Source organism: Equus quagga, chromosome 2 (genome assembly GCF_021613505.1).
Source record: "Equus quagga isolate Etosha38 chromosome 2, UCLA_HA_Equagga_1.0, whole genome shotgun sequence".
NCBI lineage: Eukaryota > Metazoa > Chordata > Mammalia > Perissodactyla > Equidae > Equus > Equus quagga.
In genome coordinates this window covers 155235627-155258997 of record NC_060268.1, presented here as the reverse complement: position 1 = coordinate 155258997, position 23371 = coordinate 155235627, and the positions used below count along the sequence as shown (strand labels likewise).

At 43.0% G+C, this 23371-nt stretch overlaps 1 protein-coding gene across 1 annotated transcript in view; it reads right to left on the bottom strand.

Moving 5' to 3' along the window:
- The window catches only part of ABCC2 (ATP binding cassette subfamily C member 2), a 57244-nt gene that overhangs the window by 17496 nt on the left and 16377 nt on the right, over positions 1 to 23371 (bottom strand). The window contains exons 9-19 of the mRNA XM_046654592.1: positions 22512 to 22689; positions 18470 to 18724; positions 17328 to 17393; positions 15413 to 15550; positions 14723 to 14869; positions 12978 to 13062; positions 12211 to 12277; positions 10653 to 10779; positions 6464 to 6640; positions 4781 to 4948; positions 3829 to 4009 (exon numbers count right to left, since the gene is read on the bottom strand). Coding sequence (XP_046510548.1) covers positions 3829 to 4009; positions 4781 to 4948; positions 6464 to 6640; positions 10653 to 10779; positions 12211 to 12277; positions 12978 to 13062; positions 14723 to 14869; positions 15413 to 15550; positions 17328 to 17393; positions 18470 to 18724; positions 22512 to 22689 — 1589 coding nt within the window. The remainder of the gene's footprint in view (positions 1 to 3828; positions 4010 to 4780; positions 4949 to 6463; positions 6641 to 10652; positions 10780 to 12210; positions 12278 to 12977; positions 13063 to 14722; positions 14870 to 15412; positions 15551 to 17327; positions 17394 to 18469; positions 18725 to 22511; positions 22690 to 23371) is intronic.

The following is a 23371-nucleotide window of genomic DNA, read 5'->3' as shown; positions in this document are numbered from 1 at the left end:
AAGGAAAATGGCTAAATCTCAGTAAGAACAGTAAGCTTTATGATAATTTAATTTACCTTATTCCCATCCCACTCTCCTCTGATCTGCTGGAGCCTAGAAAACCAACAACCTCACAATCATGGTAACCACAAAACCCAGCAGCTTAGCAGCTGCTGGAGGGAACAGAGTGGGTTTGGAACTCCCCCAAAAGCCTCATCCCTGGAAAATTGTCATTATCTGACCCGTCTGGCAGTTCCCTGGAAAACCTCATTCCTAGGGCTTGTCTTTATTGGACCTGACTTGCAGCTAGCTCAAACAGTCAGCAGCAACTGTTTAACATCACAGCTGCCTGAGCTGGTGGTAATAGTTGGGGCAAATAAGAAGCTGACCAAAACTTAAAAGGAAATGCTGGGGAATAAGACATTCATAGGGAGTTTTCATATCTTCAATATATTCCTAGCAATCTAGAATGTCATACACATGTGTAGGGCTATGCAAATCCCCAAGAAAGACTTGAGAAGGCCCTATTCTCTTACCACTGGCTAACCTTCAGGCTCTGTGCAAACAATAAACAAAGGCTGAGGCAGAATGGTAAGCTGCCTGCTGGAGTGTTGAAGACATGTCCACCCGCTCCCCACACACAGAGCCACTCAGCAAAGGCTGAGTGACTTATTGGTTTTAAGGACGTAAGGAAATCTCTGCCTAGTCATTAGCTGATCACTAGGCCAACCAAGCAGAGACTTCAGTGGCCACATGTGACAAAGAATACAGACTTAACAGAATTAGTTTAGGAAACTAAACAGGAGGGACAACAGCAAACCCTGGTGGAGGAGGGAGGGGAGAGAAATCTTATTTCCAGAGTTGTTATATTATTCAAAATGATCATTTTTCAACAAAAAAATATGAGATATACAAAGAAGCAGGAAAGTAGGGGATCACACATGGGAAAAAAGCAGTCAACAGAAACTATACCTGAGGAAGCACAGACATTGGACTTACTGGACAGAACTTTAAATCAGGTATTATAAACATGTCCAAAGAGCAAAATGAAACCACGTCTAAAGATCTAAAGAAAAGTATGAGAATGTGTTCTCTCCAAATAGAGAACATCAGTAAAGATAGAGAAATTGTTTAAAAAGAAGAAAATAGAAATTCTAGAGTTGAAAAGTATAAGTAAAATGAAAAATTCATTAGAAAGGCTCAACAGCAGATTTGCTAAAGAGATTAGGCATGTGACTTGATCCAATTAACCATCTCAGCAGAAATGCTGCCAGCTTGGACTGCAGGGGACGGACATGGGATGAAATGAAGGAACACTGTCAGACTTCTGGGATTCTACAGGCAGGAAATGGGTCAATAGAGCCATCCAGCCATGAACATGTGATACCCTTCAAGAAAGGCGAAAAATCACCCTGACGGCAATAAGGGGTTGGCTGCTCCTCAGTTTCAGAGGATGAGACCACTTCCCAGGGCTGGATGGGATGGGACCACCACTCCAGTGAGCCAGGGGAAGAGAGCATCAAGCCAAAGAGGATTATTAACAAACCTTAAAATCTACTGGAATTTGCCCTGCTTGGTTTTGGACTCACTTGGGATTTGTGATCCCTTTTTTCCTTTTGATTTTTCCCTTTTGGAATGGGAATGTCTATCCTATGACTGTCTCACTACTGTATTTTAGAAGCAGATAACTTATCTGGTTTTACAGATTCACAGATGGAGAGGAATTTTGCCCCAGAACTCCAAGTCTCACCCACAACTGACTTGGGTGAGTTAGGTGATGAAACTCGGGACTTTAAATTGACATTTAGATGAGATTTTGAACTTAGAGTTGATACTGGAATGATTAAGAATTTGGAGGATGTTGGATGGGGTGAATGCATTTGCATGTGGGAAGGACATGAATTTTGGGGTGTCAGAGGACAGATGTTATAGATTGAATTGTATCCCCCCAAGATTCATATCTTGAAAACCTAATCCCCACTACCTCAGAATGTGACTTCATTTGGAACTAGGGTCATGGCAGATGTAATTAGTTAAGCTAAGATGAAGTCAGACTGAAGTGCAATAGGCCCCTAATTCAATATGTCTGATGTCCTCATAAAAAGGGGAAATTTGGACACAGAAATGCACACAAGGGAGAACACCATGTGAAGATGAAGGCAGAGACTGATGTGTCTACAAGCCAAGAATGCAAAAGAGTGCCAGCAAACCACCAGAAGCTAGGAGAAAGTTCTGGAACAGATCCTTCCCTGTCGCCTTCAAAGGAACCAATCCTATCGACACCTTGATTTTGGATTTCTGGCCTCCAGAATTGTGAGACAATAAATTTCTGCTGTTTAAGCCACCCACTTTGTAGTGCTTTGCTTAAGCAGCTAATTAGGAATCCAACGCACAGAGCCAATATCAATCCCGGTCACCTTGCCCTCCTGCCTTTCCCTTCACTCTGCCGCCTCCTGATCTGTACCTTGAGTCCCAGAGCCAACACAGCAGCATGCCAGACACTGGGGCTTACGTAACTGCTCAGAAATGACCTATGAATGTTTACCAGAACAAGGGCTTAAAGAGTTGTTTTTCAAACTGTCCTTTGTACATAAAAGACAAGATTCTTCAAAGGGGCTCCCCACCCATGGGAGTTTATAGCAGAGTCCAGAAACTCAATTCAGAAACAAAATCAGTCCAGACAAATCAGGATAAAATGCTTAGAATTAGCATGAGAAAATTGTCCCAGTCACGATGATGTGGCTGGCGGAGCAGTAACTCAAGGGGATCCAGCATCAGTCTCTGTGACTCTGCCCTTTGCTTGGGACCTTCACTCCCTGGGCAGGTGATTTTTGTTTTCTCCAGGCCAGTCACTGGGGCAAATAAAGGTTGATGGAAAGCTCTGACTCCTTCCTTTCTGGGGTTCCTGGTACCCCTGCCCCACTCTCCTGGGCTGGCTCCCAATCCCTGTTGCCCACACTGTCCTGTTCTTTGTTCTTGTCCTGTCCCTCCAACACTTACAGTTTAGGCTTTTCTTTCCCTCTCTTGTGCTCCCCAGGGCAGTTTTAAACCATCACATGTCCTGACCTCAAGGCGTAAACGTGCCCCCACTTTGCAGGCTCTGTGGCTACTCTCTCTTCTGACTTCTGAAATGCCCCTGAACCCTCCAGATCTTGCTTTCTCAGTCCTGCTACCTGAAGCATATACCCAGAACTATACACAGGACTACTGTTGGCAGGTTCTTGGGAAGAACCCCAGGGGACAGGACTCCACTGCTGACTGGAGCTAATCAGTGACCCCAATGGTGGGGATATCAGCTATTCTGTGGTATACTGTAAGACTATGCAACTGCCATGATTTTTTCTGGTTCAAAACACCCATCGGTTTTTGGTGTATTAATCAAGATCCTTTTGGTAGGGCTTATCAAGAATTTAGCAGCACATTATTAGTATCAGCCTATGAAGCTGTCCAGGAAGTGGTTTTAATGCATTTGGGGTAGGTGGGGTAGGATCTGAGACTTGAGTCAAAAGAAGCAGGGCATCCATAAAGGGAAGCCCCTTGTGCCACTCTTGTTTCTTCCACAGGGTTAGTCACCCAAACCTCCAGTCATACCTTCCTAAAGAGTGCCCTTCAACTGCTTGTCAGAGACCAGATGAGCAGGATGAGCTTCAGTTTGGCTCAAGCATAGAGTTCTGTCTACGTTTCTTTACAGAGACACAAACATGGAAAGAACAGATTGTGGATCTTTGGGTAATTCACTTCCAAATCTAGTTTACTGGATAATGAACAGCTCAGGAGGTACATAGTGGTTTTCCACTCCTACCCCTTCCCATACCCAAATTCTATCCTGTTCCAATCCCCCTTACATACCTGTGACCTCTCCTTCAGGATCCGTCTGCTTGACAAACGTCTTCAGATTCTCAGCAAACACTCCTTTCTTGGCCAGCAGAGTGCTGTAGGGTCCCTTCTCCAAGATGGTGCCATTCCCCAGAACCACAATCTCATCCATTTGGGGAAGAAAGTGAATGCTATGTGTAACCAAGAGTCGAGTCTGTAAAAGTAACAGTAAATTGTGTTGACTACCCTATGTCCACCACCTTCCTTGGTTTACTTTAAAAAAGGAAAAAGAGATGCTTCAACTCACTGTAGGGCTTTGCTCAAAGTGTGGTTCTGACCACTTGAGTCTTTTACTTCCTCTTTCCTTCCAAGCACCTCATGCTAAAACCTGACCCTAGGTGTAAGTTGAGACTCCTGTCATCGTGGATATATTCACAGTTATTTTCCTGTAGTGACAATGAGGCTTGCCCTACACACATTCTCCTCCAGCTTCCTGGGTACACAAGAGTTGGACTTAGGAATGCCACTTGAGATCAAGACCTATCAATATAACTGATGTATACAAAACTAACTAAATAACTAGTTAACTAACTGCCCCTTTCACTAACCAGCTAATCAACTAAACTAATAAGAAGTGCCCAGATTCTTTCAGTATGTTAGGGCAAGAAACTTTGTCTTTGGCCCAGGCCATCCCTGGTATGGGAGACTTAGCATCCCTTGTATTCTTGTCTATTTATGAACCACATTAACTATTGCAACAGGAACTCCACTCAAAGAAAGACAAACATTCATGGATCAGCAACGAGGCTCAGATAGGGACCATAGGGCTGAGACAGATAGGCCTCTGGAGAAATGACCCAAGCCCATTGCTATCAAAAGATACTATCAAAAGATAGTATCATTTGAGAAGCAAATGAGACAATGCAATCAAAGTGCGGGTGCATGCCCCACCCCCATGTCTTCAACACTTTAAATAATTTCTCACCTTGCCTTTCAATAGGCCATTGGGACCCAAGACCTTATTGAAAATATGTTTTCCCACATGAGCATCCACAGCTGACAGGGGGTCATCTAGAATATAGATGTCTGAATTTTGATAGGTAGCTCTGGCCAGGCTGATCCGCTGCTTCTGACCCCCACTAAGATTTATACCCTGAAGAAGAAAATAAATTCTGTTAAGCACTACTCCATAGTCCCACTTTCACAGAGGCTATTAAGGAGGGGTAAGGAAGAGATTTGCTTCAATAAAGTATCAATGGCTTAAAAATCTTACAAGTTCCTTTATTTGTATAAATAATTTTGGTTCAAATAAATTACTTTAAGCCCAATAAATAAAAGTATGCCCAACTTACCACTTTCTATCATATGATTTATTTATTTATTATTTTTGTTGCTTCCTGCCCCATGAGAATGTAGAGCTATACTAGGGCAGATTTTCTCTACTTTGTTCATGGATGTAACTCCAGCACTTAAAACAGTGCCTGGCACATAGTAGGTACTCAATAAATGTATGTTAAATTAATGAACAAAATCCCTCCAGAGTTGTCACTTACTAGTTTTCTAACATCTCAAGATCCTTGTCCCCTAGAGATTGCTATATTCACTTTCAGTAATGGAGAGGGAGGATGAAAACATCCTAAATATTTAGTAATCAGGGATTTCTAAACAAATTATGCTATATACATATAATAGATACAATAAAGTCATTAAAAATCGATTTTTAAGAAAGGCATTTAATAACCTGAGAAAATAATTCATACTAAATTTCTAAGTGTTTGAAGCAGAGTATCAGAACCCTACTCGGGCCCTCACTAATATACAGAAGCAGAGTCAGGACAAGACAGAGTAGGGATGGGACTCTGCCCCTCATCCTTAACCACCAGGTCCAGCACCTCCCAGCCCAACTATTTTTGAAGTCAAGATAAGCGATCTTCCAATCAAAAAACTGCCAAGCGGTGGACTCCAACTCCTACATGTGCACAAAACCTCGAGACGACCACTATACGACCTTCCTGGGCTGGTGGTAGTGAGCAACATCACCACGTTGGATCTACTGGGCAGGCGCTGGGACTGTGACCCCTACGGGGCATGCGAGGACACCACAGGGAAGAGAGAAGCAGAATTCCTTTGGAGGAGGAGAATCATGATGCCAGTCTGCTCCCTTCACCCCATAAAAGACTCAGGATGACTCCCTTTGGGGAGCCAGCCAGAGAGCAGCTTCTCCTGTGCTGTGTCCCTTGTGCTTAAGCATCAGCCACAATTAAACTTTGTCTGAGACTTTGGTTGGGCTTCTTGTCAATTTCTATTACACAGAGAGCCTATGAACCTAGGGTCGGTATCAAGGACACCTATGCTCTTGTCCTGCCTCTGCCCCCCTCAATTGTGAGGTCAACCTTGGGCCAGTCACTGGTCACTTAACCACTCAGGTCCTAGCCTCATCATTTTTCCTTTAGATTACCTAATTCTTATATTTGCTTCCAGGTAACAAAATTTGAAATTTCTGAGTTATTTGCACAAAATACTGTGCAAACTCATGTTTTCTGGTATTTGTTCCAAACATGACTACCAAAATTGGTCAGCTATTTTACTCCCATGTACTTCTTCACCATCCTCACTTTTTCTCTTTACTATTTCTTCACCCTTCAAGGTCCCTTGGTGTTCCAGTTACCTTCTCTCCAATCTCAGCCCGGTCTCCTCCAGGCAGCACTTCCAAGTCTGGGAGGAGGGCACAGGCCTCCAGAACTTGCTGGTATCTCTTTTCATCGAACTCTGCTCCAAAAAGGATGTTGTCCTTTATGGTGCCATTCTGGATCCAGGACTGCTGTGGGACATAGGCTACAGTGCCCTGTATGGGAAGGATCAGACCATATGACAGCTGTACCTCCAGAAATGCACGGTTGAAGGAAGGGGTGGCAGGAGGGGAAAGGAACAAATGGAACTTAGATTTGAAGAAATGTATGTCAGACTGACTATCTGATACTTACAAATGTGCCTGTGTTTACTGCACCAACCAGGGAGAAAAATTCAATATCCTATTCACAATTTAAATAGTCCTTTTTTTAAGAGAACTACAGGCCAATATCACTGATGAACATAGATGCAAAAATTCTAAACAAAATTTTGGCAACCAGAATTCAGCAATTCATCAAAAGAATCATACATCATGATCAGGTGGGATTCATACCAGGGACACAGGGATGGTTCAACATCCGCAAATCAATCAACATGATACACCACATCAACAATCTGAGGAATAAAAACCATATGATCATCTCAATAGATGCAGAGAAGGCATTTGACAAGATCCAACAGCCATTTATGATAAAAACTCTGAACAAAATGGGCATAGAAGGAAACTACCTCAACATAATAAAGGCCATATACGACAAACCCATAGCCAACATCATACTCAATGGGCAAAAACTGAATGCCATCCCCCTGAAAACAGGAACGAGACAAGGATGCCCTCTATCACCACTCTTATTTAACATAGTACTGGAGGTCCTGGCCAGAGCAATCAGGCAAGAAAAAGGAATAAAAGAAATCCATATAGGGAGGGAAGAAGTGAAACTCTCGCTGTTTGCAGACGACATGATCTTATATATAGAAAACCCCAAAGAATCCATTGGAAAACTGTTAGAAGTAATCAACAACTACAGCAAAGTTGCAGGGTATAAAATCAATTTGCATAAATCAGTAGCACTTCTATACTCCAGTAATGAACCAACAGAAAAAGAACTCAAGAATACAATACCATTCACAATCGCAACAAAAAGAATAAAATACCTTGGGGTAAATTCAACTAAGGAAGTGAAGGACCTATATAATGAAAATTACAAGGCCTTTCTGAGAGAATTGGATGATGACATAAGGAGATGGAAAGACATTCCATGTACATGGATTGGAAGAATAAACATAGTTAAAATGTCCGTTCTACCTAAAGCAATCTACAGATTCAACGCCATCCCAATCAGAATCCCAATGACATTCTTTACAGAATTAGAACAAAGAATCCTAAAATTCATATGGGGCAACAAAAGACCCCGAATTGCTAAAGCAATCCTGAGAAAAAAGAACAAAACGGGAGGCATCACAATCCCTGACTTCAAAACATACTACAAAGCTACAGTAATCAAAACAGCATGGTACTGGTACAAAAACAGGTGCACAGATCAATGGAACAGAATTGGAAGCCCAGAAATAAAACCACACATCTATGGACAGCTTATTTTTGACAAAGGAGCTGAGGGCATACAATGGAGAAAAGAAAGTCTTTTCAACAAATGGTGCTGGGAAAACTGGAAAGCCACATGTAAAAGAATGAAAATTGACCATTCTTTTTCACCATTCACCAAAATAAACTCAAAATGGATCAAAGACCTAAAGGTGAGACCTGAAACCATAAGGCTTCTGGAAGAAAACATAGGCAGTACACTCTTTGACATCAGTATTAAAAGGATCTTTTTGGACACCATGCCTTCTCAGAGAAGGGAAACAATAGAAAGAATAAACAAATGGGACTTCATCAGACTAAAGAGCTGCTTCAAGGCAAATGAAAACAGGATTGAAACAAAAAAACAACCCACTAACTGGGAAAAAATATTTGCAAGTCATATATCTGACAAAGGCTTAATATCCATAATATATAAAGAACTCTCGCAACTCAACAACAAAACATCAAACAACTCAATCAAAAAATGGGCTGGAGACATGAACAGACATTTCTCCAAAGAAGATATACGGATGGCCAATAGGCACATGAAAAGATGCTCATCATCGCTGATCATCAGGGAAATGCAAATCAAAACTACACTAAGATATCACCTTACACCCGTTAGAATGACAAAAATATCTAAAACTAATAGTAACAAATGTTGGAGAGGTTGTGGAGAAAAAGGAACCCTCATACACTGCTGGTGGGAATGCAAACTGGTGCAGCCACTATGGAAAACAGTATGGAGATTCCTCAAAAAATTAAAAATAGAACTACCATATGATCCAGCCATCCCACTACTGGGTATTTATCCAAAGAGCTTGACGTCAGCAATCCCAAAAGTCCTATGCACCCCAATGTTTATTGCTGCACTGTTTACAATAGCCAAGACGTGGAAGCAACCTAAGTGCCCATCAACAGACGAATGGATAAAGAAGATGTGGTACATATATACAATGGAATACTACTCAGCTGCAAAACAGAACAAAATCATTCCATTTGCAATAACATGGATGGACCTTGAGAGAATTATGTTAAGTGAAATAAGCCAGCTAGAGAAGGATAATCTGTGTATGACTCCACTCATATGAGGAATTTAAAAATGTGGACTAAGAACAATTTAGTGGCTACCAGGGGAAAGGTGGGGTCGGGGGTGGGCACAAAGGGTGAAGTGGTGCACCTATGACACGAATGACAAACATTAATGTACAACTGAAATTTCACAAGATTGTAACCTATCAATAACTCAATAAAAAATTTAAAAAAAAATTTAAAAATTTAAAAAAAATAAAGAAAAATACTCCTTTTTTTGACCATCAGTTTCTAGCCTTGATCCTGAAAATTGGAGGATAAATGCATGTGTTGCTTCTGGAACAGGATTTTAGTCAGACCCAAGTGAGTTTACTAGGACCAACAGAGGGCTGACACTGAGAGGGGAAATGGTATAGGCCACATCCTAGGAAGCCAGAACTAAGAGATTGGAATTAGGGCACCAGGCTGATGCTTGAAGCAGATCAGGTGCAAAGAGAGAGGGAAACTGACAAATGCCTACATTTGAGGATGGACCCAATTATGAGTTAGCAAGAAAAAGCGTCCTAAAAGGAGTTAGGGGTTAAATCTGTAGAGGCTACTCTGCTATACTGCATGTTTATTTAATGCAAATTCACTCATTAGTGATTGGTAAATCAGGGAATAATGTCAGTATAATGTGGAAGAAGTGATGATTCTTAGTTTTTTTCAAGCATGTCAGTGTAAAGCAATCAGGGACAAACTTTCTCATAACTAAAAAGAAAGGCTTTATATATATATATATATATATATATATATACTTATATATATTTAAACATATGAAGATTTTTAGGAAAAAAGCTAAAACTCTATAGACATGCCTCTTTTTGGTGCAAGCAGTGGCTGGTTAAATGATTCTAAGTACCCATAATTTCCTCTAAATTTAGCTCTCTGGGGAAGCTGAGAGTGCTGACAAACATGCCACGAAAAGATTTCCTCTCTGTTAAAAAAAATCGTAACTCATGAAGATGTCTACAAACTACATCAAATTTTTGTATTGGAAGTAAGTACTCTCAAAGACCAAACTCTTAAAAGGGGAGGTGGGAGGCCCAGAACTAATTGTGATGCTGGGTGTAATTGCCAGTGGAGATTTTACAGTGCTACTGTTTTCATTGTTATTCTTGTTATTGTTTTTGTTGATACCCTGGTTACAAAGTTATGTCAGTTTTTAATGATCTGTTCTAACTCTTTCTTCCTAGGTCCTGTTATTTTTATTGCACAATTTTGTAGAATGTGAGGTTTTCAGAAACACAGATATAGCAGAATTGCTTAGACTTTGAAGGAAGACAGCTCTATTCAATAGTTTTCAAATTTTAGTATGCACATGAGCATAAGCTGGGGAGCTCATTAAAAGTGCAGATTCATAGAATCTACCCCCAGAGTCTGATTATATCTGGAGGGTGGGGCAAAGAATCTATAGTTTGTGAGTCTACCAGATGCCTCCAAGACCTCACCCACAGCAACACAACAATGGTCATCAGATTCTAGTCTTCAGGGCATTCTCTCAAATGAGAAAGCAGCACTAAGTGTCCCACATTTGAGTGCCAGAAGTCTTCTTCTTGGCATTCTCTCTCACCTTGATGGTAATGTGTCCATGGACATTTTCCATTTCTCCCAGCATGGCTGACATCAAGGAGGATTTCCCAGAGCCCACAGTGCCCACCACAGCCACCAACTGGCCTGGCATAATGTCCAGGTTCACGCTGAAAGAGAGTGTATTTGAAAGAGATGAGGGGAGTTATTCCAGAGTAATTCAAGCTACTTCTCAGACTCCATGGGAAGATTGGAAAATTTGTCTTGGATATACAAGACTCCAAAGTGCTTCTTTAATGATCCTTTGTGTGTGTGTGTGCGCGCACCAAATGCGGGTTTCGACCGGAAAATTTATCTTACAACCAACCTGGTACCACTAAACAAGACCCTTGTGGGGGCCTGGAGACCTGAGTTCAAGTTCCAACTCTACCACTGCTGAGCTGTGTGATCTTGGACTGTTACTGCCTCTGGACTCTCATTTCTAAACTAATGAGGTTAGACTCGATCAATGTTTCCCAAACTTAGCTATTCAATGAGACTAGCCATTCAAGGGAACCACTTGCTGAAGCACAGATTTCCTTCCCCCTCCCCTGCAGACCTGGCTGTGTCTGCTGGAGGGAGTCCCACATTAGGCTAGTTCCTGGAAACTCTGTGTGCCAGCCCTATTATTTGAGTCCCTAGAACATTAGAAACATCAGGAATTTGTTCACCGTCTTTCTGAACCTGCCCATCAAGTTCACTTCTTCTAGACTTATACTAGCAAATGGGAGTTGTGTCCCATCTCCTCTCTGTAAAGGGAGGCTTTCAGGTTGGGAGGGTTCAGAGGAGGGTCTTCTGGCCTGACACTTCCTGGGGCAAGCTCCAAGTCCATGACAAAGGCTGCAGGAACAGGAGAGAAGGGCGAACAGTCTTGGGTGTAGCCGGAAGATGATAAGGTGTGCTTGGCTGTGAAGAAAGAGCCACCTACGCAGGCTCCTCGTGTACTCTGTGTGTGCTGTGCTCAGTGGATGAGTTGGGTCTGCCATTACATGTAGTGCTTAAGAAACACATTACATGCAGCAGTGTGGCATAAAAGGACCGGCTTAAGGCAGAGGAAGTGGCCTAGAAGGCAGGATGTGGGAATGTGTTGTTTAGATGTAAAACTCCAGATCTGAAATTGAATCTTATTCAGCTACCATTGTCCACTCTGGGGAAAGAAGCAAGATTCCAATGTTCTTGATGACTATTCTTAAATTAATGAATGAACTTATATTGAGTTCAGCTTCTTGTGTGTATCCTCTACCATACCCAGAGAGCTAGGCCACCTGCCAACCCTGCACCACCTCCATCCACAATCTGGAGAACAAATGTCTTCATGAGTTCTCAGCTGGATGTGTGTAGTCCCATAATAGGAAAGCAGGGTGGCAGATGCAGTTATGGGCAAAGAAGCTCAGGATCTTTGCTGTCAGTGCATTGCTTCAGGGGGCTAGCCTACACTGGTATTTAACTGAACATGTACACATAGCTCATTTCCCCATATGTTTTATTACATGGAATTTTCAAATAACAGGACTGTTATCGAGAATCCTAAAGAACAGCAGGATGGAAAGCAGGCAACTCACTCTCGGATTGTGGCTTCCATGTCACGGTCCCAGGTAAAGGAGGCCTCTGAAAACTGCACAGCTTTGTCTGTTAAGAAAAACGCCCCCTCTTTTAGTCGGATGTAGGTCCCCACATCTCTCTGCCCTTTCTCAGCCTTCATATGTCCCTCTCTACTTCTTCCAGCAGATCCTGAGATCACCTTTGTCAGGTGCTGGCTCCTACGCTAAGGGGGCAAATGAAAGCTCCTGGGTGAGACTAGAAGTTGCTTGCATATAAGGTCCTTTTTGATTTAGGAGTCCCAGCCCTGTTGGTAGCAAAGATTCCTGACCTACAGACCCTCTGGGTACATTCTCAGGCCCTCTGTCATCTAGTCTCCTGGTACAAATTCCACCTCCATATGTAAATCCAGCCACTCCCTACCCTGGATTCCAGACCTACTGCTCACTCTGGCGGTGGATGCATCCTCAGTCCTTAAACCTCTAGAACCTGTGTGTTCTTTCACTCCAGCCTACCTTCCAAATTCTACATGCTTAGCTCTACCCTGCTTTCTAGATCCTTTGGAGGATGGCCTGCTTATCCTCAGAATAGCGGGCCCAGCTTTGCTTAGCAATCTGTCTAAGCAATTTGTTCTAAGTGAAAACATAATTTAAAACATTATGCTTATTATGCAAATAGAAGTTCAAGAGCAGTCCCTTAGCTGTCCCTTCAGTCAGTTTGCTGCTGCTGAGCCCTTGTCTATCAAAGTTCTGGTGCCAGAAGTTTGGGAAGCAAATCTAAGTTCGTTTACCAAAGTTGGAGTCACGTCGAATGGCAGATGTGTCCAAGTCATCCCCTCCCAAGTACTTCTCTAGCCGATCTACGGAAACACTGGCCTAAAGAAGGACACAAAGGATTGCAGGAATGAAAAATTCAATGACAAACACAAATAGGGAGAGGATTTTGACTTTGTCATCAGCCTTGGATATGGAAGCAGACAGTCAACCTGCTAGGCTTCTTGCCCATAATTTGTCATTTGCCACAGCTGGAGCCTCCCAACACCACCACAGACTCAGCCACACCTCAGCCCTAGGGAGCATCCCACTCTGGACAGAGGGAAATTAAGACGGTCTGTTTCAGCCCCTCAGACAACTTGGGTGGTGGGAGGTTAACTCTACTGCTATCTCTCCGGTCTTTCTAGTTCCAGAAACTCTTCTGCCTTTCTCTAAGACAAAACCCTATCTTCTAACTGGTTCTGGCAACGAGGCCCCTGGCATGTTCTTCTTTAACTGAGTCCATGCCTTGATGAGTCATCCAGTGTTCTAACTGAGCCACTATTGGGACCCTCTGTAGAGTAGTTGGCCATGTCACCATAATGACCTTGCCCATCTCCACATAGGCCACACAGGCCGAGCTTAAATTGCAGTTGATCTAAGCTTTGGCAGAGCATACTGTGGTCCTCCTGGAACACGAGAACTTGGGAGGATTTGCAGGAGGTTTTACAAGGACATTTCTCATTTGCCTCCCTACCTTCCAGGGAGGCTGTCACAAGACGGTTTTTCTCATCGTCACCTGGGTTCTGACGAAGTATTGGGCTTTCTGCCTTGCCCTCTCCTTAGAGCGCAACTGCAGGCTGTAAAACTGCTCAGCTGCTGCATGGATCAGCTCCTCAGAAACAGAGTGCCCCACTGCCCCTGATGCATTGTCATCTGGCCCCTTCTGTTTCAGGGTCTTCTTGTGGGACAGGGAATGCAGGGAGCTAACACCTTTGCTGATCTTTCTTTTCCTATCTATGTAATAAACCATTTGAATCTAAAAAGAGTGTGTTGTTTCTTTATCAGTCCAATCTGTCAGGGACAAGGAGGTCTTCTCCTAAACCCTAGTCTTTCCTACAGCCTGAGCTGTCTGAAGGCAGCCACCTCGGCGATGAATGCAGATCACCACACTCCATCATCCTGGTTGCCTCACCAGTCTGCCACCTGTCCTGTGATCTTGCTCTTGAGGTCTGGTACCTGGTCCATCTCAGTGGCTATGCTTGGTGTTCAGGACCCAGACACTCCCTCTGGCCCATCCCCCTGAACTCCAAACTCATTTTCTGACAGCTTGAAACTCCCAAATTGTCTTTGGTTTTACCATCACATGGTTTCATGCAAAGAGAGGGTCTTTTTTCTCCCTTCATGTCATAGTTCCCTAATGCCTAAATACCTCAAGAGCCTTGGGGAAATGTGGGGGAAACTGGACTGGGGAAAGGGCTTAGAAATGTTCCAGGTGCCAGGGCTAATCGTAATAACCTCACTAATGCTTTCACAAAGCATTGTCTCCCTGTGAGGGAGGTGAGATTGGTAGGGTCATCCTCATTTTATAGTCAGATAAACTGGGGCTCAGAGAGCTTGTGGTTTTCCTAAGATCAAACCATTGTTTCCCAGAGACCAAACAAATCTCTCTAATTGGAAATTCACTAGCAGAAGCTATAAATGAGATATGAAAGGCCGATCATTCTGGAATCTAAGGCTTTTAATCAGAGATAATCAGTTAGCAGCAAGAGTTCCTACCTACCTGGAGCATGGAGGAGATTAACATGGGAAGCATGCTCATGGGAAAGCGTAGGATATTGAAGAGGGTGATGGAAGTGAAGGCCTTTTCAGCAGTCAAAATATTATTGCTATCCACCAGGACATAAACAGAAAATGTAGTCACAGACACCTGGAAAAGCAAAGTCATGAGCAATTCATTCCTAAAAGGGCTCAAGCAGCCTTGTGCTAAGTCTCAGGAATACAGCATATCAGAGTTGAAGGAGTCTTAGGGATTATCTCAACCTTCCCACGTTACAGATGAGAAAGCTGAGGCCAGAAGATGAGAAAATATCTTACCCGAGGTCACAAAGCCAATTAATGGCATTGCTAGGACCAGGGCTCAGGTTTTCTAGCTCCTATATCAGTATTCCTTCCTCTATGGACCCACAGAGCCTCCCCAAGAAGACAAGGAGCTCTTCTATGCAAGCCCTTCCTGGATACCACATTCATGCTGAACATCTTAGAAACTTGCTCTGGGTTGCCAGACCACCAAATTGTACACAAGGGTGAAACTAGAGCTGGGAGTATGATGTAGGAATAGCAGCTTGGGGAATTGAGGAGAGGGGCTGACTTCCCTGGATTTCGAGGTCAGGCCTAGAGGCCCTGGGCAGTCCATCTAGACAGACCTACTTCTTCAGGAAATTGACCCAGCCCACTGACTCCTGTCACTCACCAGGACAGGAGTTAAGTATAAGAGAAATGTCATCACAGACTGCAACTGCCCAAAGGTCAGAAGGTTCCTGAGCTCTTTCTTCCGAAGGTTGTGGACTTGGTCTTTGAAGGAAGGTTCCCAGGCAAAATATTTCAGGATCTAATAGGATAGAAAAGAGCACAGCTTACACTGTTGCCCTGAAAGGACACTAGGTGAGTTTCATCCACCCAGGTTTTAGGATATGCTCCCCAAAATTTTGGAGGTAGAAATCCAGATTATAAAGTATGATTACAGGATGGTAGCTTGTATTTTCTAACAACCTACTATGTACAAAGCATTTTATATACATTATCTTACTTAATCCTTATAACGACATTAGTGTGACTAACTGTCCCGGTTTGCCTGGGACTGTGGGGTTGCCCAGGACACCAGGCTTTCAGTACTAAACCCAGTGCAAATCAGGGAGAGTTAGTCCCCTACTTTTGTAGAATTATTGTATCCATTTTAACAATAGGGAAACAGGCTGAGAGAGGCTAAGTAACTTGTCTCTAATGTTAAAATCCATTAATTCAAAACTACGTATATATATTAAAAAATAACTTACTGGTCACCTTTGGAAGATGAAATGCGTTATTTTGAAAGCTAGTAAATAGAGGGAAAGAAGCAAGCATTTATCCTGCCTATCTATAATACAAATTTTATTTTAGAGTAACCAACTAGTTGATTGAAGATAATTCTCCTTTATAGAATCCTAGCTAATCAATGTCAAAGGAATAATAGAATTAAAATATCACCCTTTTGCAACTCCTAATGAAAGAATGGATCAAGGCAATGATCATCATGCTAAAACTTTTATGACAGTGATTTTTAACCTTGGCTGCATATTAGAATCACTTAGGGAGCTTTTAAAAAATATGTTTGACTGGGCCTCTCCCTGAAGAGTCCAGTTTAAATGGTTTGAAGTAGGACCCAAGACTCAGTGGGTTTTACAAGTTTCCCAGGGGATCAGAATGTGCTACCAGGGCCACAGATCACTGCTCAAGGTGAAAGAATGGCAGGAAACCTAACAAGGGATAAATCAGGCTGACAACACCTGGACTCTCGTCCACTCAACGTCTCTGATGTTTGGAAGGACACAACACCAGCTGAAGGTATCCTTGCCCCGCCACCCCCACCAAAACAACAACAACAACAAAAAAAATCAAACCTAAATCTAATCAAGGCTCTAGATATAACTACCAATTTAGGGGAAATAAGACAACCTGTTTTCTCCAATACGACCAAAAAAGGGGGGAAAGAGGGACTATTATGGATTAAAAGCACTATCAACTAAATGCTATGTGTGACCGTTTTTCAGATTCTTATTCAAAACTAACCAACAGTAGAAGAAAAAAAGACATATATGAGGCAATTGAGGAAGTTTAATAGTACCAAAGAATAATTGTTAATTTTTTTAGATGTGATAATGTTTTCTGGTTATTAAAATGAAGTTCTTCTTTTAGAAACACATACAAAGTATTTACAAAGGAAATGAGAAGATATCCGAGATTTGCTTTAAAATAATCTAGCAGGGCATGAGGTGGGGAGGGCGAGTAGAGATGAAATTAGTTAGGTCATGCTGATAATTATGGGAGCTGTGCAATAAGTCCATGGGGGTTCATTCTATCATTCTCTCTACTTTTGTGCACATTTGCCAATTTCTACAGTAAAATGTAAAGACAAAACAAACCATTTAAGTTAAATAAACAGAAATCAAGGTTTAAAAGAGGGCCTGAGAGGGGTAGTAGGAGAAGAAACAGGAGACTGGGTAGATGAGTCAGGAGGCACGTGACACACCACAGGCCCAGGAGCAAGGCCTCTGCGAGGGTTTGTTAAGGGCGAGAACCCACCACTCTTGTCATTGCACACGGAGGACCACCTACACTCGGCTTCTCACCTTGATCCCACTGAGAATCTCATTCATGATCTTTAAACGTTTGTCTTTATTCTTCATATTTTTTACCTGCCGGGAAAAAGTAAAACAAAAACAAAACACACTTCCATGTGAGGGTCCAGACTTGTCTCGGCACTTGCCAGGACAGACACGTGGCTGCCGCTTGGTAAGAACTTGAGGGGCGCTGTGATGGGACGCATCTCTCCCACTCTCCTCTCTTTGCTCACTCTGCTCCTGCCACACCCATCTTCTTTCTAATCCTTGAAAATGACAAGCTCATTTCTGCCCGCACAGCCTTGGCCTGACTGTGCCCTCTTCCCAGGATGTTTTTCCCGAGGCTTGCCCCTTCATGGTCAGGCTTGTGTTGTTCAGAGCTCAGCTCAAATGTCCCCTCCTCACAGAGGTCTTTCCTGTTTTAATCTAAAACAACCACCCACTCACTTACTATCCCATCACCCTATTTAATTCTCTGCATAGTACTTATCATGACCTGATAGACTTTTTCCTTTTTTTTGTTTATGACCTGACTCTCCACGAGAGCAAGAGCCTTGTCTAATTTGCTGCTGTGTTCCCAGAAAAGTAGTGTGAAAGAAATATTTTTAAAATAACTATTTGAAACTAAATGAATGCAAAATGAATGAATGTATAAATCGTGCACACCATTGAGTCCTCCCATCCAACCTATGATTTCCCGCAGAGCTAAGGACTGTTCACCTGGAGCCCTGTCATCTGATGGTAGCTGGGTTGATTGCTAAAATTTAGGCTTAATATTTGGGTGACTCATGTGACTGCCCTGCATGGTTGGTTTGTATTGCTATGATGGAAAAACAGGGCCAATAATCACTGTTCAAAGAACAGCCCAGGGGAGCAAGGTAGAAGAGTTATAGGCAGGATCCCTGGGCAGCTCTTCCTTCTCCAGTCAGGCTCTTCCCTCTAACATGAATGAAGATAGAGTACATAAACCCTAAGAGTGGTCCAAAGATGAAGAGGAAAGATAGAGAAAGCCAAGTTCATTTGGGATGGTGGAAAGCCTTCTACCAGCTTTACCTTGCCAAAATTCCCACCAAGAGTTAGAACAGATTAAGCAAAAGACTTTAGAACTTGAAGAAGGTGTGTATATCCCCAAGGGGACTCCGTTTCTTTACCTGAATAGCTCTATTCTTGGTGGCAAGTATCCCATTAAGTGGGATTAGGAGCACCATCACCCCAACACCTGCTAAGACTGAGGGTCCCATCTCTGCCCATAGGAAGTAGATGGATAAGATAATCTGTAGAACAGTTGACCACAGCAAGTGGATGAAATTGGTTACATCCATGAGCTTCTGGGCATCCACAGACATCAGGTTCACTGTTTCTCCAATGGTGTACTGCTTCCTGGTCTGGTTGGATAGAGACAGGGCCTAAAGATAAAGATTGGGATTGGGAGTCATGGACAAGGCCAAAGAAACTGGGGAGTTAAAGGGGAAACTCAGGAAGTGAGAACACAGTAGAAGGATGGGCTCCATGTGCATACAACTTTTCCAAGGAGCTGTGCCTTCTTGCCTCCAAATCTTACAATGTTGTCTCACTCTTGACCACCCTTTCCTGTCATTCCCACTTTCCCCAACCCCACGCTCCCACCCACACTTCTTTGCTCAGAAAACTCCTATTTATCCTTTAGTGTCAGCTCAGATGGAACCTGTTCCGAGAAGACTTTCCTGACTCCCAAGTTTGGGTTAGATACTCCTCCTGCATACTGCCATAACATCCTGTGCTTACCTCTGCCATTACATTCATCACACTGACCTGTAATTGTTTTGTTTTTCTATTTCTCTACTAGACGTAAACTCTGTGAGGACAAGGGCTACATCTGTCCATTTTGCTAGGGTATCACGTGGTTCACAGCAGTGAATCAAATACTGAAGTATGGAAGGAACAGAGGGATGAAGGGAGAAGTCATGTGTTGATTCCAGCCTTGCAGACTTTTGATGTGGGAATGTTATTTGGGGCCAATACCCTTCTGAGGAGGTTGCAACCATTCCCAAGAAGGACAGAGCTCTTAGAATGGAGAGGAAATTTGCAGGGTTTACAGTTTTGTTTAATCCTTATGTTAGAGAGATCAGAAAGCTGACGCCCACGGATCTGTCACTTACAGCACTACCTTACACAAATGCACCCAGCCAAGGGAATTCGGGGGTGGGTAGGCACTGAAAGCAGCCTGCAGGATGCTCACCAAGCCACCATCTGATGTGGGCTACATCTTCCTGGAGGAGGGAGAGCTTTCTAATTCTCACAAAAACAATATATGGGCTCTGAGTGGCCCTAGATATCCACCTGCATCCTCCTCCTAGAAGCTCTACTGCCATCTTAATCCACCAAGACGTTCTTCTTTGGAACATACCAGCATTTGGGGTTGTACAATAAAAAGAGTGAAATTTCCTAAAATGTTAGGCCACCAAGGTTCTGGGGAAATCAGTCTACTCTTGTGCCTCCCTTTTGGTATAGAAAAACAAAAAAAAAGTAACATATAATTACCCTTCAAGGTAATCACTATACTTTTCTTTTCTCAATATATCTCAATAAAGTTGAAAAGTCATTCATTTAGTTCCAATAGCCCTCGTCTGGGGGCAGGTCCTGACTATGTGATTATAGGCATTGAAATGATCTAAACCTTGCTTCTCTGTAAAATAGAGATAATGTGGTTACTTCATAGGGGCTATGAATTGATAATGGATGTGAAAAAGGTTTCATCACATTTCATGGATGAAGCATTGTCTAAACATAAATTGGTCAATTTTAAATTCTATTTTAGTAGTGATATTTGTTTGAATGCAGGTCCCATTAAGGGCTCTATTTTACAGATTCCTTACGGATTATAACAGTTGCAAAACCCAGAATATATTAAGAAACAATATAGTGAGAATGAATCATCACAATTGCAAAAGTGTAACATTTGTAGAAATGGCTGAGACAGTCTGATAAGTGACCTCATATTCTGTAAAGCAGCAGAAATCCAGTATCTCCACAAGGTGTAAGACGATTAAAAAATTAATTGGGAGGAAGACAAATTCCAGCGTGAGCGTATCTGGGAGTTCAAAGGACTTGCCCAGACTTCTGATCTAAAGACATTTGGATTACCTGTCTGGGTCTCTTGAAGTGTCAACATCTACTTAGGGAAGACAAAGACACATTAGTGTTTTAAGAGAGGAAAGCAAAGGAGAAAACCAGGAAATATAATAGAGAAATCACTATGATGGAGTTCTCTAGTGGTGGGAGAAAAAGAGGAAGAAAAGGCAACTGTTTGATGTTCTGACCTATAAAAAATCCTATCTCCTCACAGATGAATTTTCTCCTCAGGCTTTTAGTCACTGATCGTAACTACTCTATTTTCATTTCTTTCTTTTTATTTATTTATTTATTTAGTGAGGAAGACTGGCCCTGAGCTAACGTCTGTTGCCAATCCTCCTTTTTTTACTTCAGGAAGATTGTTGCTGAGCTAAGATCTGTGCCAGTATCCCTCTATTTTATGTGGGATGCTGCCACAGCGTGGCTTGACAAGTGGTTCCAGGTTCACACCCAGGATCGGAACCTGCGAATCCCAGGCTGAAGGGGAGCACACGAACTTAACCACAACACCATCAGCCCAGCCCCTTTACTTGGTTGGTTTTTTTTTTAATTGAGATATAATTGACTGTTTTCTTTTTCTTTCTTTTTTTTTTTTTTTTGAGGAAGATTAGCCCTAAACTAACATCTGCTGCCAACCCTCCGCTTTTTGTTGAGGAAGACTGGCCCTGAGCTAACATCTACACCCATCTTCCTCTACTTTTTTATATGTGGGACGCCTGCCACAGCATGGCTTCCCAAGCGGTGCCATGTTCACACCCGGGATCCAAATTGGCTAACCCTGGGCCGCCAAAGCAGAACGTGCGAACTTAACTGCTTCACCACGGGGCCAGTCCTTGACTATTTCCTTTTCTTAAGAGAGAAAATGAAATTTCACCTTGGTATCTAGGACATAAGGAAAACACAGCTGCTCTGAGAAAGTTAAATGTTAAAAGAAACATATCAGGGAAGATGAGCAAAATCATCTTAAGGAAACGGAAAAGTTCCCAAGTCTGCAGAACTTGTAAACGTTTTTACAAATCAAAAAAAGGAGTCAGGGGCGCCAGCCTGGTGGTATAATGGTTAGGTTCACACACTCTGCTTCAGCGGCCTTGGGTTCATGGTTTTGGATCCCAGGCGCAGACCTAGCACCGCTTGTCAGGCCACACTGTGGTGGTGTCCCACTTAAAATAGAGGAATATTGGCACAGATGTTGGCTCAATGACAATCTTCCTCTAACAAAAAGAGGAAGATTGGCAATAGATGTTAGCTCAGGGCCGGCCTGGTGGCACAGCGGTTAAGTTCATACGTTCTGCTTCTCGGTAGCCTGGGGTTCGCCGGTTCAGATCCCAGGTGCAGACATGGCACTGCTTGGCAAAAGCCATGCTGTGGTAGGCGTCCCACGTATAAAGTAGAGGAAGATGGGCGTGGATGTTGGCTCAGGGCCAGTCTTCCTCAGCAAAAAGAGGAGGATTGGCAGTAGTTAGCTCAGGGCTAATCTTCCTCACACAGACACACACACACACACACAGAATAGATGTTAGCTCAGGGCCAAACTTCCTCACCAAAAAAAAAAAATAGAAAAAAAGAAAGGAGTCAGGTAGAGGTGGTGTTAGTCAGCCACTAAAGATTTAGAAAAAGAAGTCCTTAGGCAAATCTGAGACTGGGGAGATGGATCCCTGGCTCATACAGCATTTTAGTCTATGGTGAAATTGTAATGTGAGATGGACACATCAGGTCTTATGAGCCCAGTTTCATTTAGTATTTGGCTTGCAAACTTCTTTTCTAACTATACATTCTTTCCCAAAGAGTTCACACCTTGTTAACAGAGGTAGGAAGAGGGACAGGTGCACAAGCCATCAAGGCTGAAAGGCAGATCCTGCCCACATTTCCCTGGAGTGCATCCCCACTGCCACACACACCCTATCTCTGTGTACACACTTTTCACATTTTAATTTCCAAAGAAACATCTAGAGAAGGCTGTATGGTTAGTCAAAATCAAGTGTTGAGGTCAGTTATTTCCATCAAGTTTTCCTCAATCTTGGAATAAATTCTCACGTTTACTAAGAGGATTTTCTTTGGTGATGCCTGACATATTCCACTTACCTTCTTGTATATAGAAGCCATGACGGTTGCCCGTACTTTCGTGCCCAGTATGAAACACAGTTGAAAGTAACTCTGAAGGCAGAAAGACTGGACGAGGGCCACAACAAAGAAGAGGACTGCACAGATATATCCAACCCACACATATGTGTCAAGGTCACTTGTGAAGGAGATCAGCAACCTGCCAGAACAAAACCAAGTAAGTGGTGCCCATCAAGCCGTCAAGTGCTCCTCACACTCCTCACGCACAGCCGGCTACCCTCCCCTCCCCTGTAGGTAACAGAGTGACCAGAATTGTCCGACGCTCTTGGAAGACCTGAGCTCCATGGTTGTGCCAGTGTTTTTGCTTTTGCTTGGAGACAACCAGCAAGAACTTAGGGTTGATGACCCATGGCTGTGTGAAGGGACAATGAATGCCCCACAGAGCTGCCACAGCAATGCTTCGGCCCTGCTTCCCCCACCACTTCCCCTACCCCCTAGTAAAAGAGGCTGTGTGGGACAAGTTGATTTGTTCCTGGACAATGCAAGCCTGAAAAGGAATTAGGACATGTATCCAGCAAGAGTTCGAAGGGCTTCCCCGGAGGATAGTCATTCCACAGATCCCGGCAGACTGTGACGTCTTGTGATGATTAACCTGAGCCTCCTATTGAAGGCTGTGACTGTGGAGTGAAGAGGTCACAAGATACACTAGGTACAAGGCTCTTCTGGGGTATGTTGTCCACCTCTTGGACATGGCTCAGCTCACAGAAGTTCTGTTTAACAAGAAAGGGCCCCTAACAAGTATCTGGCTTCCTGTGAGGGAAGGGATGTGGAAAAGAGGTAGGCTAAAGGATACAGCATCTTAGATCTTGAAAATTGACTTG